Source organism: Nannobrachium achirus (genome assembly GCF_963921795.1).
Source record: "Nannobrachium achirus genome assembly, chromosome: 11".
Taxonomy (NCBI): domain Eukaryota; kingdom Metazoa; phylum Chordata; class Actinopteri; order Myctophiformes; family Myctophidae; genus Nannobrachium; species Nannobrachium achirus.
The window spans coordinates 20792558-20812541 of NC_137820.1; the positions used below are offsets into that span (position 1 = coordinate 20792558).

The 19984-nt window shown below is 42.0% G+C and overlaps 1 protein-coding gene across 1 annotated transcript; it reads left to right on the forward strand.

Moving 5' to 3' along the window:
* Positions 1 to 1404: 1404 nt before the first annotated feature.
* Positions 1405 to 19420, forward strand: alpk3a (alpha-kinase 3a; the record flags this gene model as incomplete). The annotated part of the gene is made up of 17 exons (XM_080736938.1): positions 1405 to 1547; positions 2085 to 2117; positions 2584 to 2705; positions 5871 to 5988; positions 6105 to 7593; positions 13059 to 13343; positions 14703 to 15284; positions 15528 to 15620; positions 15789 to 15936; positions 16420 to 16567; positions 17133 to 17260; positions 17352 to 17387; positions 17537 to 17811; positions 18033 to 18121; positions 18218 to 18435; positions 18811 to 18859; positions 19075 to 19420. 17 exons carry the CDS (start codon positions 1405 to 1407, stop codon positions 19418 to 19420), a joined length of 4302 nt encoding a protein of 1433 aa, XP_080593064.1.
* Positions 19421 to 19984: the final 564 nt, after the last annotated feature.

A 19984-nucleotide genomic window follows, 5' to 3' on the forward strand; every position in this document is an offset into this window, starting at 1 on the left:
TACAATTGAAATTAAATATTATAAGCCTATCTATATAACTTGTAGAAATTGTATTCACTTTGAGTGAGTAAACCAGTAGGCCTACATAATCATTAATTTATAAATATGTAAATGAATAAATCAAGCACATAAACACACTAGGCTACTGTATGTCACAGCTTTGTAGGACTATGTTTAATACTGTAGATAAGTCATTCACTGCATGTGAAAGAAAGTTGATTATTTTATTTTATTTTATTGGTTTGACATTATGAAACTCATATGAGGTAGCAATGTTTTGACCTTGTGTTGCAATGCAATATCAAGTGAGGGGGACACTCTTGAGCAAGGCATAGGCTATGACATAGACATAAGCCATCACTTGTCTTAATAGATAAACCATATTCATTTAACATAATCAACACATGACCATAGTTTTGCAAATCTACCATGGTCATGGATCAAGTTTCTAAGAGAAACATGCAGCGTGTTTTTGTGTTATTTGAACTATACATCAGTGGTTCTTAAACTGGCGTCCGGGGACCCCCAGGGGTCTTTGAGGGGGTTCCAGGGGGAAACGAGGAGCAGTTCAAGCAGTTAAAAATTGTAGATCTAAAAGCTCACAACGTGTTTTGTGAGCTTGTAGATCGGGGCTGTAAAAAACAAACAAATCACAAATCTTGACATACTGGCAAATCTTCTCTTATGGGGGTCCCTGGCACACAATCTTTTAAAATGGGGGTCCTTGACGTGAAAATGGTTGAGCCACTGCTCTATTCATTTATTTGATCTTTTAGGCATCTATGTAAGTCTTAAGGCTAGTAGCGGAAAGTGTGATGTGCACTTGCACCTATTTGTAGGCCTCCTATAAATAGACCCCTGCTGGCATGTGTGCCCGGGATTGACAATTGCAGAGAACTGTCTGTTGGACTAATGCACCCAAAGGAACAGAAAGGATCTCAATGGTAAGTTGGGCCAATTTACAGTGTTTTATGCTCTCTGGTCTACATTAACTTCATGTTAATATCTTCAGGATAAATGGAATGTCTCAGGGTTATGTTATGGGCTTCAACAGCAAACTATTTGATCCTATTTATAACTTCTTACAATTCAAGTGCTCTTCTTGGTCAAACGGGAACAGTATGGGCTGTGAGCTCGTGTCTTTTAGTTCAATAACAGTAGCTTACACATGTTGACTTAGGCTACAATAGTGTAACTTTGCTATTAATTATTTCATTATAGCTTTAATGAAATGTTCCTGTAAATAATGTTTAACTTTTCTTTGTCCCTTCTTAGTGGCTTTTTCCATGGATAACACACTTCAACTCAAAACAGGGCGCTGAACCATGACAAGCTGAGCCTGTTTAAAACAAGGAGTTGTATGGTGCATTTTTCCCCAATTTTTGTGAATCACTTCCACGGACCATGACTTCCAGACGACCAATGCCCCGTTCTTTCTCTGCCAATGGGAGGACAAGCAGCTTCAGTGAAGAGGAGAACAGCCTTTCCAATGGCCGCCCAGAGCAGGGCCGCAGTACTTATCTCTCCAATGTCAGGCCTGAAAACAGGTATGATTCATGAATCTGTACTCTATACGTGTAAATCAGTGTTCATCTCTTCAACTCTTATTAAAAGGTACCCAATGACAGCTGTTGGTGAAATATAGCCTTGATCATGATACAGCAGTGTCGCCCACTGGAGAAAAAAGAAAAGAAAAATAAATCACTTGAAAATGTACTCCTTCGTATGAAAAAAGTATACATTAAGCTTAAATTGGCAAATACTGTATTTGTAGTAACAGAGAAATACTGCTTAAATGGATTGCAGAACAATTTGTGTTGTGGTTAAAAATGTCAAAATATGATTTATATGTCTTCAGTAATAATTTAGTGTATTATAGCGTATTTAATAACAATTTAGTGTGATCATATCTTTCAAATTTGGAGGCTATCATAAGGAAACACAATTTGAGGCTTTTTAAGAAAGGACATAAATAATCAATAAATAACTCATTTGCATCTCACAAGTAGGTTGAGTTCCTTGAAAGCATAAACATAATAGTCGTAGATAACTGAGTTCCATTTATTTGCCTCTTCTCTGAATAGCTATTCACGGTATTCTCACTACAGGCCTATGAGGTAATCAATACTTTTACAACATTCCTTCCCAACTAACATCTTAACATCACCTCCCAGTTGAGCCCATAAATGAAACAGCAAACCTGCACACCTTTTAACCATGACGTAAGCAATGTTGTCAAATGACTATGAGTTCAGTTTTATTGATGAATATTGACTTCAGTTTTCGATTTTCAGCCTTGCCTTAATTGTTTCGTTTGATGTCTCACGTTGTATGTACTGTAACTGCGTCACCTTTTCAACGCCTGAGGAAAATCTAATTTCAATGTCTCTCTTCACGACTTTTAATTTCAATTAACATCTTTTTCCCTTTTCTCTTAATCACAGTTGAATAATCAAGTAATTGGAATGCATTTGACTGAGAAGTCACTCGGATGACGCAGAGGGATTTTATTATTGCTTTAATACAGTAGCAGCAACATGCGATTGAAGAACATTCTCTAAAGCAACAGTGTTTCCCCTCCAGGAGTACTTTATGTACTGTGATGGCGCAGCTGACGGAGGACATACAGCCATCCTTTGACAGCACCCTAAAATCAAAGGCAGTGTCAGAAAACTGTAATGTGAAGTTCACCTGTGTTGTGTCAGGTAAGCCTGCATTGAACAACCACGGTTTTGTTCCACATGCTTCTGCTTGTCTTTTGGTCATGTGATGGAAAGGTTTCAGATTCAGATCATGAGGCCACGTGTCAGACAGGATGTGGTTAATTTCATGTCACAACAGAAGGCAGAGAAGCCCATTGTTTTAAGTGTCAGTTGACAATGGTAGATAGGCCTATCATTTATAAGGTTTGAATAGAATCGTGCAGTGTTTATTTGTTGTGAGATGAATTGCTATTGTTGTTTTTTATTGTTACAAACTACATAATCAATGTCATAGTGACAGTGCAAACTAGACTGAGATCAACTCCTTTTTGTAGTTTTTGGATCCGATCTAGACCAGATATAACTTCGCATCACCAGGCGTGTGGAAACAAGAGCAGAAACCAAGAGCACTGTGCTCTTCCAAATTGATTCCCCTTAGCCAGAAGCATCATAAATTGTAATATTTTTTAAAATAGTTTCATTTAGTTTGGTATTTATAATCGCTTATATATTCATGTTTTATTCCAAATCGCAGTGCAACTGGCGAGACTAGACTGTCTTGATTCGGCATTCATATGGGGAAACAAAAATAAAGCGACGCCACTACATAACAGAAAAACACTTGGGGAATTCTAGAGTAGACACTAGTCAGTTTGGAATGAAAACAAGTTTTACAAGATGTTATACAAATTCAAGTAGGGAAGTTTTTTTACAGTCCACAGTCATGATGCCACAGCCCGAAAGATCATCAATCTAAATTGTTATAGATTTATTTTTAAATAATCATCCATGTCCGTTGATAATTTTGTTATTACATAACAAAGCCTTATTTATTCACAAAGACAAGGAGAAAATAACATTTCATCATCACATTCATTGAATAATATTTTAACCACTTAAACCCTATGTACTTGACCCGTGTCCCCCATGCCAGGGGTCTATACTTGGTCCCCTTCTTTCTTCCCTCTTAACCAAAAATCTCTATAGCCGAAAATAGTCTTCAAACTCACAATGGATCGCAACGTGTTGATTTTCCCATTTTTGCCAAATTTTCACCTATTATGTCTTTCCCAGAATAGGGACACTAGGGTTCATGTGGTTAACATTACAGTCCTGCCTGACCTGCCCCCCCCCCAAATGAAATGGCAGTCCTGCTGGGATTCCCAGACACTGTGGGGAGGAAGTTTGTTGAAAACACAACAGCTACGGCTGGCCTCCAGCACAGCTATTCTGTGGATGGTCATAGGTCGCTATTTTCATCCATGACATGCTGAATTCCTTCAGAATCAGAAATGACATCACTCACAATGCCAATTCAGGCACTTGCTGTGCTGATTAGTAGGGATGGAGCTTGTTAATTGTTATTGATAATGAGCACCAGCGACGGCTCCAGAGATATTGTGACTCGGGGGCTATGGGGGAGCTGGCTTTTTTAGAGCAATGGCGAATACATTTGGCCAACAAACAATAATGAATACGACAAACACAATTTCTTTGCTTAGCGTATTGATAACTGAACAGACCAGATCTTTGGCAGATGCCAGCTCCAAATCTGTGGACTGTAGCTGATCGGATAGGGTTATTGTGAGGCTTTCCAGCATATAGTGACATGCAGAACAAACTGTCCATATAGTATGGTTTACATAGAAGTCAGTCAGTTGTCATTCACATATTCATATATATTACATTTATTTATTCCATAAATACTTTTCATCACAATTCACCGTTTGTCAGCCTTCTGATTGGTCCCTGAGACTCCCTGACTGGCCAACCAGAAAAATACATTCACTTTTTGCAAGCGGGGGTGGAGTTCTGCAGTCGGAGAAAGTGGGAGCCGTCTTTCACCGGCTGTCCGCACTGCGGAGCACGGCCAGGCCGCTCGCGACCATAGCGTTTGCGATCATTGTAATGAATAAGCTTCAACAGACTAGTTCACATGGACCTTATCAATGGTCTAACTTGTTACGTTTGGGTACATATATTTTAAATGGGCAGAATTTCGAAAAGCCAGCCTATTATGTGAGGAGAACAGATATAGTTCTCCTCTTCCTACCCAAGATGCAATGCGCGATTTCTATTCTCTCTCTGATCCAGAGGATTAAACTAATTAAAACATATATTTTCGGGGGAAAATTACTGTTTTGCTATGTAATTACTGTACCTTTTTCTTCCCTTTTTATTAATATCACGTAGATGTGTTTTTTTTGGTACTTTATATAGCTGTAATGAGGCTATGAAGGGAAAAGAAATCCCATCCACTTCCACTATAAAAGAATCTGCAATAGTGATTCTGTCCCACTGGGATTAAACAAATTAAAACATATATTTTCGGGGAAACCCCCTGTTTTGCAATGTAACTACTGTACCTTTGTCTTCCCTTTTTATTAATATCACCTAGATGTTTTTCCTTTGGTACTTTAAATTGCAATAATGAGGCTATGAAAGAAAAAAAAATCCCATTCACTGCCACTATAAAAACAATCTGCCCAGGGTTAATGTCCCATCATAGTAACAGGGCAGAATGGGGCGGGATTTGCAAAAGCCTGAATTGTTTGTGGGGAGAGGGGGGCCTAGTCCTTCACCAGGGGGCCCCCCCCCTGGAGCCGTCCCTGATGAGCACCTTATCGACCCTGCTTATTGATCCGGGCTTTTATCGAGCCCACTACTGAGCGTTTTCTAATATATTTTGGAAAGACGTGAGACAACAATACTGAACAGAACTGGTATCTTTTTTTATTGGCCAGTTGTGAGTGATTGTGAGTATCAGTTGGCAGGTATCAATACACTTCTTAGACCGACATTTTTGGGCCAGTGTGGGTGATTAGATTTAATTCTTGATTATTCCTCTTGTCTTGACTGTTTAAACATGATGTCATGGGCTGATATGCTCGATAACAGTCTCGTTAAGCCCAAAGCTTATTGATACCTGGTCTCGATAAAGTTGTTATCTAGTTTGTAATGAGCTCGGGTTTCGAGCTCCATCCCTACTGATTAGTCAGCTCCCGTATAACCCCCAAGGGAAGACACTGCTTGCACTGTCCAATCAAGTGCAAGCTTCTCACCCTCCTTCCATTACTCCGCTCTCCCATGGCAAATAAAGGCTGGATATGTGATAAAGCACACTACACGAGGCAATAGTGGTTCCAGTAATGCTTTATATGTCTACAGGTTATCCAGCTCCAGATCTGAAGTGGTATAAAGATGATATGGAGATTGACCGGTACTGTGGGCTCCCAAAATATGAGGTTCGCCGCAATGGAAAAACTCACAGCCTTCATATTTACAAGTAAGACAATGAGAAAACACTAGTAGTTAAACTATAAAGGTATGCATTTTGATGGATATGTTAACATTTTATCTATCACAGTACATATTTATGAATATGATCTTTTCTCTTTTCAGCTGCACGTTGGATGACGCTGCAATCTATCAGGCCTCGGCCAGCAACAGCAAGGGCATTGTCTCCTGCTCAGGAGTCCTGGAGGTTGGCACCATGAGTGAATACATGATCCACCAGAAGTTCTTTGCTAAGCTGAAGCAGAAAGCAGAAAACAAGAAGAGGGAGTTGGAGGAAAGTAAAAAGGTGGACAAGGAGAATGTTCAGCAAGAACAGAGGAAGAGACCCATCCCATCGAAGGAGGAGCCTTCGGTCCTCAGCACTGGAGTTGAGGAGGCAGCAGCACCTGTGACGTCCTCAGACAATAATGTGGACAAGACGGCCAAAAAGAAGATAAAGATTGCGAATGGTGTAGAGGCAGGACTTAGTAGCAGCAGCAGCAGCAATAACAGAATTCATATGATGGGAAATGGAGGTGAAAACTCATATGATGGGGGGATAGGTTTGGCGCAGTTTCTTGCAGAGAAAAATACGTTATCACGTGGGGAGAAACCTAAAGAGATGGATACATCTGAGGAGAAAAAGACATTATCTAATGTTGAGAAACCTAAAGAGATGGATACATCTGAGGAGAAAAATACATTATCTAATGTTGAGAAACCTCCAGAGAAGGATACATCTGAGGAGAAAAAGACATTATCTAATGTTGAGAAACCTCCAGTGAAGGATACATCTGAGGAGAAAAAGACATTATCTAATGTTGAGAAACCTCCAGAGAAGGATACATCTGAGGAGAAAAAGACATTATCTAATGTTGAGAAACCTAAAGAGATGGATGCATCTATTGTAGATGCCAGTAACAAGGAAGAAAGAGAGCAAGAGAGAAAAGGTAAAGAGAGGGATGCAAAGGGAAGAGAAAACTCACTAGCAAAAGTGCATGAAGGGAGAGAGAAAGAATTGGAGATTGAGAGAGAGAATGACAACAAAAGGCTGTCAGAGGCATCACAAAGCAATGCCCTAGGCCTAGATGGTAAAAAGGATGGTAAGCCTCATAAGGATCATGACCACCATCACATCCAGGCCTCCATCTCCTCTGTGCTCCACTCAGTCAAAGATTTCTTCTTTGGTAAGAATAAGAAGGACGTTCATGATCATAAGATACACGAGGACAGAGAGGTTGATCACCCGTTCTCTCCGGTTCAACCACAAATACTTAAACCAGAAACCCCACCAATACCAGAGCGCAAACGAAAGATTTCAAAAACTCTTGCACAAGACGTACCCATGGAGCTGGGTCAGGCACGGGAGATTTCAAACACTGTGGTCACGGAACAACAAGTGTTGCCATTAACGCCACAGGAACGGGTGGCTCGTATTTTATACAGAGACTTCACTCCAGCTCATCAAGAACCACAAGAGAGCATAGCTTATTCTACACAGCAGGGGCCAGAGGATGCTACGGAGGCTGTGGAACCAATGGATGTGTCCGTGGAGGTGGACAGGCCAGCTCTGGTCAAAGCCGTAGCCATCCCAGGGGCTCCAGCCAGCAAAGAGGTGAGTTGTGCCTTGTTGACTGACGACATGGTAACCATGTTTTGCGCAGGAGTAGGCAGCCTCTTAGGAGTTATTTATAGGCTGCACATTTGTGTGACAAGAGGTTAAATGAGCTTCCTCGGGCCTTCAGCCCAAAACTATGCAAACGATGTATGAACAGTTTGCTGTAGATCATGAACAAAACAATGACAACCTTCAACTACAGACTCACACAGCGTATCCCAGATATTGACAGTCAAGGAACACAAGTTACTTCTAATGCGTACAGTGGCAGTGAAGGGGTGAGTGAGTCAGCCTGAATGGACATGTGAGCAGCTGTGCAACCTAAGTGCGTCACTCGAGAGCACGCCCCCCCCCCCCCCTCTCCTCCCACACTAACACACACACAAACACAGTCACGCATCACATAGGGAAAATAAGGAACCAGCAGCATATTTTAACAGGGCACAAGTTGAAAGTTGTGCATCTAAGTACAAACTAGATGGATAGAGTGTAGGCACCTGTCAGACTCTGACCAGTAAGTATAAAGGGTTTAAAAGATACTCATTAAAAGTGAGTAATCAAAAAGTGATAAAGTGCATCAAAAGGGGACATTTTGATGTGTAAATAAAATACATCAAATACACAGTATTATTTAATGAGGCAATTTTAAGGTTGATTGTGGTGAGAGTGCAGTTATCTCATGTGTCAGAGGTAGTTGTGAAGCCGGAAGGTCAGAGGTGATTCAGGTCATTACAAAGTAACAGAGCTAATGATTAGGGGTGTAACGATACATTTAATAGCGATACAATACACATCACATTACAACCAAGTCACCGACTGCACAGCCCGCTGTCTGCATAATTAGTAATTATGCAGACAGCGGGTTGTGCAGTCGGTGACTTGGTTGAGTCTGAAGCAGGTCTCAGCATGAATCAAGGACCTCTTCACATTGGCCAAATTCTTTGCTGACTGCCACATCTTAAAATAAACCTCTTTCTCATCTGAAGTGGAGGGAGGAGGGCTTTCTATTTGCAGAGAGCTAGTTTGTGCCTTGTACTTAGTAGTCTATATTATATTATAATAGTTAAACTCTAAAGCCATTGGATTGTCGTGTAAGCTTGGAAATTGTTGTTGTTTTCAACACCAGTGTGTAGCAAAATATAAATGAGGTATATAGTAAGAATGCTGATAGATAATTGTTGAATTATTATATTAGACATTTTGTTTTGGATTCAATCTGTGACACTGAGTGTAGTCTCCATTGTAAAGGAACTCATGGGGTTTTGCTTAATGTTACGCGTGAACATCTCTTTGAAATTACATATAGTTGTATTTTGTTTAATTGTTTTATGCCTGAATGGAATTGAGGGAAATGTCTGTATGATCAAAATAGTCTGGGTATTAAAAAAGACCTGCTAGCGGCCCCTAGAGGCTGGGCTGCTCCTTTGGACCAACCTACATGCCATTCTAGGGGCCCATGGTCTCACTATTGCAGCTAAAATGGTATGACAATGGTATGTGTTTTTTAGGTCTATTATCAATAGATTGCCTATTATGAGATATCTTGTATGCAAAGACAATTTGGCCTGAGGGTGACAAAAGAGAAAAGGTTGAGGGTTCCTTCACTGGGGAGCATGAATGTTCACAGCAAGTTTCATGGCAAACCAGCCTTACATTTTATAAGTTGAGTTATGACCTCAACTTATTTGGTCTATGAAATGTGTCGATTGGTGACTGCCAAGTCAGGTATAAGATAAGGTACTGTAATTGTTTTTAAAGGGTTAGGTGTACATTTTCAAAACTAATTTTCAGTAACCACATGAACCCTAGCCTCCCTATTCTGGGCATGTTGTCATAATAGTGTTGTCATAATTCAGCAACATTTGCCAGAAATAAACATTCTGTGCAAAAATTGTTTATTTTTGCTTGTAATTTGAATTAGTATAATAGTATAATAGGGTGGTTAACTTCCTATGTCTGATGTGTGGTTTGTGGATTAGAGGAAAGTGCAGTAAAATGTGCTCCTCCACTCTCTCCACCCTGTTCACACACTGGTCTGCACCTGCTGACAAGCACTGGTTTTCTACATAATGTGGAACCGTGACTTCCCTTTCCCTATATTGTCATAATATAAATATATATGGCTGTGTTGTTGGAGGAACTTGGGAGCATTCACCTAAACAGTGTTTGCTCACAAGAACCTCCGTTAAATGAAGGGCTAGCTATTGCTTATTTTATTATTTTATACCCTTATTTTTAGTTAGTTTATTCTGAATGTGACTCCAGTTCCCTTCCATTGAAAGCAACGACTTCTGTTTACTTGCTGCTTTCTCCTGTCCAATCATATTGCAATGATGTCACAGAGGGTTGGAGCAATAAAAACAGGCGGATGGAAAGCATTGTCTGTCTGTGTTAACTTTGAGTATTACTATGATTTATCAATGATGGATTTACAGGGAAATAATTGTATCTCTGTATTCAGCCATTTGAATTATATTTTCTTAGCTGAGGAATATTTCAATTGATGTCTTGAAGACAAATTAATGTTAAACTGGTTATTTATACATTACATTTTAATTTCCCAAACACCATAATAAAAAGTAACCCATTTGGAATTACATAATGGTCCCTTGACCTTGCCATGGTACACAACAAGCTCACTCTTTGAAACACCACACCTCAAGCAGGTGGGAATTTCCCTTTCCCCTGGTGTTTCCACCCAGCAGGTAAATCAGTACTTTAAACCTCCCTTACCAGTTCAGTCCCTCCAAAAGGGATTTACCCATTTCAGTATGCTTGAAAAGTGTGCTCCTTGGAGCACAGATCCCCACCATATGCCGTCAGCCGGGTTGCCTACCCAGGCTGTGTTGCTATCTGTTGTAGCACCACCATGAGGCAGATTTGAAAGGGGAAAAAAAGAAAAGAAAAATAGTGACAGATCTTCCATGGCCTAGTGCAGTGGTTCTCAACCTGTGGGTCGGGACCCTAGATGATTAGCTTAATGTGAAACGTTGTTTTTCCACTCCTCAGTAAATAAACCATCATAAAGTTTAAGTGTACAGACTAGAGTGTATCCGCACATTTCTAAAGTGACAATTTAAGGACTTTTTAGTACCTCTAAAATGACAAATTAAACATTGGCCAAATTGTCAAATATTAGAGGCAGAAATTGTGAAAATAGCCGATCTACATGCTCACATAGAACTGCGTTATACAAAGTGTAATGCCTCAACTCTTAGTGCTTGTCAGGGTGGGGGTGGGGGGGGGGGGGGGATCCCCATAAAATATGATTATTTTGGGGGTCGCTGCCTGAAAAGGTTGAGAACCACTGGCCTTGTGGGAATGGGCATGCAAAGTTCACAGCAATCGGAACCCTGTGTTCATGGCAGGCATTTTGTGGCAAACTTTTGAAGCCAATCGTAGCCATTTGGAATGGAGTATAAGAGAATTCTGACATATACTGTAGGTCTTGACCACATGACTACAGAGATAATGTGTAGCAACAAAATCTGTAGGAGTGGTAGTAGACAATTTGTTTTGAAACACTGCCCTCATGGCGCTATTACAGGCCAATTTGACAGCTTTGGGACAGAGGTTCTTCCTTGGCCTCAACTCAACTCAAACCTTTTATTTGTGAAGAACATATTACAACGACAAAAGGTCGACCTAAGTGCTGTACAGGTGCTGTCCCAGGAGGCTTCTTGCAAAGTTTCACACCGATCGGTCCAGCAGTGCCCGAGATTAGCTGTTTACAGATGGACAGATACGGACACACGGACTCACAGGAGTAAAATAATTATCCTTTCTAGCCTTGGCGGGATTATAAACTTTTGAAATATTTCCCTCACAGTTCAATTAACACTGAGGCACGTTTTATTGTGTGATATGCTGTGGAGAATTTAGTGGATGTCTTTCCCCATTTTTGATTGCTAATTTGCTATTTACAAGTTAATAAACACTTCCCACAATTCTATACTGTTTGTCAACAGGGCAAAACACAATTTGTCCAAATCTGTGTTTCATCTTCATGAAAATATCAATCTACCTCAATCTCAATCTAAAAGTATCATTGTGAAAGGAAAAGGTTACCATACATTTTACACACCTTAGAGTCACATGGTTAGCCATGACAAATGTAAAAAATAGTTTGTGTTTGTCTGCAATAGGCTCTGCATCAGGCCTCTGCAAACTGTCAGATTTAAAATTATAAAAACTGATTTTGCATGCAAAACTTGTATGAGTTATGATATGTTTCATGGAGTTAATTTTTAAACAATGACTATGATGCACATGTTTGAATGTGACCTAAAACACAGGTCTTCAACAGGGGGTCCGGGCCCCTAGGGGGTCCTCAGAGTTACTACAGGGGGTCCTCCAAATCTTTGAGTGATAGAAACATTTTTTTTCTCGTCCATATTCTGAGAACTTTAGCCAAAAATAGCAGATCGAAGACACTGAACCCCACATTGCCTCCAATGAGTCGGTCGGTGTCAGCTTGCCACCATTGGTGTGTGAATGTGGGAAGTGAGGACGCTGGCCAGGCGTTGACACTAATAGGCTTGCCCACCTGCCCCCGGCAGGTAAATAAAACCTTCGGGCAGGTGGAGATTTCTTTCAGGTTGCCCGACTGGGCAAGTGCTAGTTTGAGAGGGGACGCAACCGTCTATAAACACAACACAAGATATCTGTCTAAACACCTGAACATGGCCAGAGCGCTCTGTCTTCTGGTCTGTGGAATGTAAAATAAAAGCACTGTTGAGCTTTAATGAGCTGTTGCTACACTTAAAAATATAAAATAGGAGTGAAGTTGAACCCATAGTTCAACTTCCTATGATACCTATGATACCCATAGATATTTGGATAAAAATTGAGATATGACTCTTTTTTTTCCCCGCACAGCCCAGAAAGTAAAAAAAAAGTGTTAAATTGAACGGTAATTCAAATTTTACCTATCATTTTATAATGGACGATTTACTTTTCGGGCAAGTGGGCATTACCTTTGGGCAAGTAGAATTTGACCTGTACTTGCCCGACGAGCAAGTGCCTCTGAGACCTTAGTGTCAACCCCTGCACTGGCGTCGACTGTTCGCCGCTTTACCTCCCAATGTATGAATGAATGAATGAACCATTGTAAAGCGCTTTGAGCACTTGGAAAAGCGCTATAAAAATGCGATTCATTAGCCAAAAATGGCAGATCGTAGATCGGCTATTTTCGGCAAAGAGCGTTTGTTGTAGAGGGGAAAAAGAGCAGACTGAGTACAGAGTGAAATGTGAAATTTGGGGAAAAGAGCAGACTTTCAAGTGGTCAGATATCGGAAAACACTGAAATAAATATACTGGTGATTGTGCTGTCAAACAATTAAACTATGGAATCTCTGAAAAGGTTGTAGGGGTCCCTGCTTCATCTCTCTTTCAAAAAAGGGGTGCTTGGCCTGAAAACGTTGAAGACCCCTGACCTAAAATGTTTGTTTAATCCCTTTCAGGTTGCACAAGACTCCCAGAACATCCCTATCATCCAAGTTGTTTCAGCACCGGAAGCAATACCAACAGTCCTTATGGTTTCACCGGGGCCTGATCACAATGCCACAACTGAGGAAACAACAACCCGGGGTCTTCCTGGTTCTATCAACTCCCCCAATGAAAATCTGACTGGAACTTTGCACAAGAAGGAGATTCACATCAACGATCTTGGCAGTGACCTGGAGACACAAGTTAATCAGTATCCAAGTCCTCTGCGGAAAGAAGAGAATGATGAAGTGAAATCAAAGGTACAGCCATGTCCAAATATAAATATTACTGTGTTTGACAAATGGAGAATAGAAAATAATAATAATGATAAAGAGAGAACAGAAACATGTGATTCTAAGTCACCAATTCAGGTGCCAGTTATTCTGATAATGGATGAGAACACCACTGCACCTGACAGTGCTAAGAATGAGAATTTCAAAGCCGAAATGGAATCTGGCCAACTTACTCAGGGAATGAATGCGGAATTCTCTGCCACTGTATTCCCAGAAAGATTAGAATATGACGGCCTAAAAACATGCACTCCTGTAGCAGTCGGAAACATAGATGACCATGATCTCAATGGAGAAAAGAATTCTACGTCAGCATTGGAAGGAAATGATGTGTTCACTTCTGCTTTGGACAGTGATTTAGACATTAACAGTCTAAAAATACCAGACCAGGCACTTTCAGAAGTTAAGAGCAGTGAGGGGAATAGCTACAGTTTGCAAGGAAATTATAGGCAGACCCTTACTATTGACAGAGAGTTTGAAACAGAAAAACAGAGATTGACTCAAATAAAAGCAGAGGACTTGGGCGAATCAAAGAACGGATCAGAGACACAATGTAAGGGAGGCAGCGTCTGTAGATCTGAAGAACCCACTATGGTGGCAAATCAAGATGGCAGGGAGAGAGACTTGGATGGGCCGACAGAGAATGTTCCAGAAATAAAAGTGTTCACTTCTGCAATTGCAGACATCCCAGATATTAAAGTAATAGCACCAGAGGTAAGGGTTAATGATCAAATAATAATCCCGCAAATTGAAATAATGGAGCCTGAGGTCGTAGAGTGTGTGCCGCCACTAACCAACCAACCAGATTCAGGGCCTCTCATTTCTCAAAGAGAAGATGCAACCGATATGCAAGACCTAAGAGTCTCAGAACATAATATGTCCATTTCTCCAATGACTGAAGGCATTAGACCCGCACAGAAAACTCTGCCAAATGAAGACAAGCTCCCACAAATGGAAACAGTACAGGATATTGCGCAAGTAGACAACAAAATAAAGATACACAGTGGAGAGCAGCCAAATACACGACCCGGTGAGAAGGTCATTCAGAGAGACTATTCAACACTTCCTATTATAAATGTTTCCTTTACTGATGACAGCAACTTTGGTGATGATATACATGTGCACATGAATCCTGTCTTAGATACCCCACAGACAGATGAAGTGCCCAAAATGCCATTGTTTGTGATCCCACCAATCTCTATCACTTGTAATGACAGCCCACCTGGAGTCAAATTGCCCACTCAAATTGAGTATACACAAACACAGGATCTTTACGGGATACTGCAAGGAGTAGTACATGATCTTGAAACGAATATTACCCGCCTTGAGTCAGATGAAACTCACAAGAAGGAACAACACAGAGAAGCAATAACAGAGAATGTAATAGAGAACAGCCCCTCTGTGGGAAGTAGAGTTCAAATGCCAACAGAGACAACCCCTGATGTCTTCACACTGGTTAAAACAGCAGAAAATACAGTTGTCAAAGAAACAGGAATGGATAAACCCATCACTGAGTCCAAAACATATCCTGATACAACTACTGAGGAGCTCCACAGAGATAAACCTTCCGTTAACCGACTGGGCTTTAAAACCCCCACCCCTCCTTCGTTGAGTCCAGCCAGTCTCCGCAGGTTTTTGTTCCAAACTGCTCCAGGATCAGATACTCAGGCTGCACCGTCTGTCCCTGCCATCACCGTGGGTGACTCCCAAGGTGACAAGACTGGCGAGGAACTCAGTGGGGGATCGACACCGACCTCCTCCCTTTCCTGTGAGAGCAGCCCCCGGCTGAAACGGAGTGACAGTCTGTCGCTCATCCGCTCTGCCACGCCGGAGGAGTTGGCTTCTGGGGCCCGACGCAAAATCTTCGTCCCCAAATCGAAAGGTGAGGAGGGAGAGGGCATAGCTATTGGCGTAGGTGCCCTGGAGAAAGAAGCCCCATACATGTCACCTGGCCAGGCACGCAGGGCAGCATTACTCCAAGCCCCTGTCGGCACCCTGGAATCCCAAGGCATAAAAGAAGCCCCATACATGTCACCTAGCCTGGCCCGCAGGGCAGCATTACTCCAAGCCCCTGTGGGCACCCTGGAATCCCAAGGCATGAAAGAAACCCCGTACATGTCACCTAGCCAGGCGCGCAGGGCAGCAATACTCCAGGCCCCTGTCAGCACCCTGGAATCCCAAGGCATAAAAGAAGCCCCATACATGTCACCTAGCCAGGCCCGCAGGGCAGCATTACTCCAGGCCCCTGTGGGCAGCCTGGAATCCCCAGACATAAAAGAAGACCCATACATGTCACCTAGCCAGGCTCGCAGAGCAGCGCTACTCCAGGCCCCTGTGGGCACTCTGGAATCCCAAGGCAAGAAAGAAACCCCGTACATGTCACCCAGCCAGGCTCGCAGGGCAGCTTTACTCCAGACCCCACCAACTCCACCGATGGAGAGGCGCTCCCCTTTGCTGAGCCGCCGAAAGGCTACTCTGGAGGTGCCCGCGGTCGTGAAAGAGGCTCCAAAGGAGGAGCCAGACACCAAGCCAGAAGAGAAGCAGAAGCTGGATCCATTCAAAGGTAAAGTGCTAATTTGGTCTGAATTCTATCTGTTGTGATTGTGTAACTCTGTATAGTTTCACAGATTTCCCATTGCCTTTGTCTTGTCAAGACATAATTTCTGTAATTTCTGTCAAATTTCATAGCCATGCAAGACTTTTCAGCAGGGGTGGAAAGTAATACAAGTAACCTATACTGTCATTGAATAGTTTTTTTTTCATGTACTTTCAGGATTTAACTGTGATCACATGTAAAACTAAGTAATTGTAACCCAAAGTCTTTCAAGAGCTATGTTAGAACCTTTACTTGTATTTCTCAACACAAGTGAAGTACAGTACTTCTACTTGAGTAATATTTACGTTAAGAAACAGTACTCTTACCACCCCTGCTGGTCAATGTATTGCAGCTTGAGGAACTGGAAACATTAGAAAGTCTCCACTCTCTAGTGCAGTATATATTTACCTTGCGCTTTCTGATGGCACCCTCTCTGTCACAAACCACCAGCTCCTCAGGTCATTCGCAAGATCAGGGGGGAGGCCTTCCCAGATGCCTCTGGACACCTGAAACTCTGGTGCCAGTTCTTCAACGTGCTGAGTGACTGCACAATTAAGTGGTACAGAGATGAAGAGGAAATACTAGAGGTCAAACGAAGGTAAATCCCTGGCCAACAAAATAACCCCATGTGTCTGTAATCACACCCACAACGAAAGCCCCAAGATCACTCATGTGTGAGACTAATGTAACCCACCTCTATAATTGACAGCAATCTGCTCTATGCAGAAGCACCATTGCTATTGATGTGAGAATTCCTCAGTAACCAACATGACTGGTTAAGCTGCACTGGATCAAAACGTGAAACAATAATCTACAGAGGATGAACACATTTTAGCTAGTGTCACAGCCCCCCTTTCGCACCAGAGCTCTCGAGATCATGTAACTATGAACCCCACAGCTGTGACATACAGAGGTAATGTTCTGGCCAGACACAGACCCTGTAAGCTGAGACACTGTTTCACCACCTCCAGAGGGCATTAAAGGTCTATATATGTGCTATTGGCTGCAGTGTCAGCAGAAAACTCCCATACTTAATCACGTGAAGTTCCATTTGCCCCACGCTGCCCCCTTGTGGGTGCACAATCGCTTGAGAGCAGGTGCTTTTCAATTGAGCTCATCCAGCCCCATGTGTTCCTGTGTTTCTCCCTGTTTTTCCCATCCAGTGGAGGAGATGAGAGCCAAGTCGCACTGGCTATTGTCCAAGCATCCAGCCTAGACTGTGCGGTGTATGGTTGCACCATCACTAACGAATATGGGACTGACACCACCGACTTCCTACTCAGCGTTGACAGTAAATGAGGCCTGCTGCAAATGTGTGTGATGTCTAGATCTAAAATTAACAGATTTTCCCCCCTTCTGACTATGCATTTTATATTTTACAGTTATGTCTGAGATCCTGCTAAAAGACGACATGGAAGGTAAATCTCCTGGCATGGCTGTTAACAGCACAAGACACTTATTTCTTAGAACAGGTTATTTAAAATGCAAAGTACAAATACAAACCCTGGAATCTTTTATTGATGTTGAAGTGTGATTTTTTTGTTGTTGTTGTTGTTCTTCCTTGCAGTTGGAGAGGAAATAGAAATGATCCCCATGATATTCACTAAAGGCCTGGCAGACTCTGGCTCCTGGGGCGAAAGGTTTTTTGGCCGCATCATGACCGAGGTGACACAAATTGGGGATGGTTGTGCACACAAGGCCAGCAAAGTAAAGGTCATTTATGGCCTGGATCCTGTATTTGAGTCTGGAAGCACCTGTATCATCAAAATTAAAAACCCAATTTCATATGGGACCAACAAGGGGAACAGCCTGGCAGAGAGAAACCAAGAAATTACTAAGCAAGTAAGTGTTTGATTGCATGTCTACAGAACAGCACTTGAGCAATTTATTTCAGTTTGTTACAACACAGTACTGTCACGCTTGCATAAAGACATTGTTTCTGTGGCGTTATAAATGTTATTGACCTCTTGGTGACCGTAGTGATATTTTGGTAATATCGATAATTTTGGCTTTCCTATGTTGTAATTACATTTTGTGATCAAATAAATTATTTGTTTTTCCAGGAGTGCAAAGTTCAAAACTTGATTCGGGAATACTGTAAAATATTTGCTGCTGAAGCTAGAGTGCCTGAGAACTTTGGCAGTGGACTAGAGTAAGTAATGCTTGAAGTAGAGTTGCAGAATGAAAGGAAGCACATGTATAAAGGAGTATCTTGTGCTTATCAACCTTTTCTTCTGTGTGCCTACAGAGTAATTCCTAAGTACCTGATGTATCGTCCAGCAAACTCGGTACCATATGCCACCGTGGAGAGTGAACTGGACGATGTATTCCTGAAGTACTGTTTAATGGATGCTAAAGGCAGGCTGGTCACCAGAACCATCTCTGAGGTGGAGCAGAAATGCTGCACTTTCCAACACTGGCTCCATCAATGGACCCATGGCAACTTACTGGTCACTCAGCTGGAGGGTAATTAAATTAAAAAGAATAAGTGTAAAATACTAGTATACTGTATCTGACAGCAATCATGGTTACTGAGTGTACAACGTTCTCTCTACAGTAGCTCCAATTCTTAATACATTTTCAGTTCAGGTTACCAATTTAATCCAGTCAGGAGAGAAAACTCCCCCCATCACTTCCAAGTCGCCTTGTTTATCCTGTATCCTGTTTGAGTTGTCTCTCACTGATTGGATTAAATTGGCATCCTGACCTGAACATTTGTTTTCTACTAAAGAGATGGAGCGACTGTGTGAGTGACCCCTCTTATTTGAACAAGCACTATAGCAACGATTACAATCCAAATGTATTTATTAACACATTTCTGCATTTTCTTTTGTCCCACAGGTGTTGGAGGAAAGCTCACTAATATTAGAGTTGTGACCAAATCCAAAGGGTTTGTATCTAAATCATATCCAAACCATGCAACGTGTGTGTGTGTGTGTGTGTGTGTGTGTGTGTGTGTGTGTGCGTGCGTGCGTGCGTGCGTGCGTGCGTGCGTGCGCGCGCCTGCGTGTCCATGTGCGTGTGCGTGTGGTGTGTGAGAATTCAATTCAATTAAATATTAGTGCTGAATTACAGTCCCATTAAAGAATGTCTTCTGTTTTCCAGTTATCAAGGTCTTACGGAGGAGGGCTCCCCGAAAGTGATTGAACAATTCCTGACCCACCATCAGTGTAACTACTACTGTGGGCTTCTTGGCCTGCGCCCCCTGAAGACCATGGATAGTCTGCAGCAGCCATCCAAGGCAAAGGGCTCCAGAAGCCCCATGCTTAACCGCAAGAGCACAGGCTCCAACAGCCCCCTGCTGCAAAAGAAAGGAACCAGTCCACAGATACCCAGGAAGGCCGGTTCTAGTCCAAAGGTGGTCAGAAAGGCTCAGCAGACAGAGGATAACAAATCGGACACTAAACCCACAAATGACAACATCACCCTCGATGTTGTCCAAATAAGGTAGAAAAGGAAGGACATGGCATTTTCACACTTCTAGTGTTTTACTGTGACAGATTTTCTTTTTGTTGTAACACTTACACCGCCGTGTAAGTTGGTGTAAACAAATTACAAACGTATAAAGTTCTTTGTGAACTAGGAGGAAATAAGAATGAAAGCGAAGGGATTGCCCGTTGACCCCACCATGTGTGAGGGTTACGTAACCTTACTGTGAATTTCTCAGTTGTTATTACTGCAAGTGCAACTGCAACTAACCCGGCTTATACTGTGTGAGCATGGTTTAAGCCTATTTCAGACCAAAGATTCACGGTGAGACGAAATATTCACGGCGAGATGAAACCGCAGCGGTCTTAGAAAGCACAGAGGTCCGAACTTATGGGTTCCAGAGACCACTGCTACTTCTGACTTCAGTTGAGAAGTCAACATTTTATGTTCCTGATTTTAAGTGATGTTGTGGGGGATGGATAAGAAATGTCTTATCATCTCATCCACAGAAGAGCTCCAGCATTTATGTATCTATTACTAAAAGCTGCAAGGAGTGCCTCGTCTGCTATGTACATCTGTGATGTAC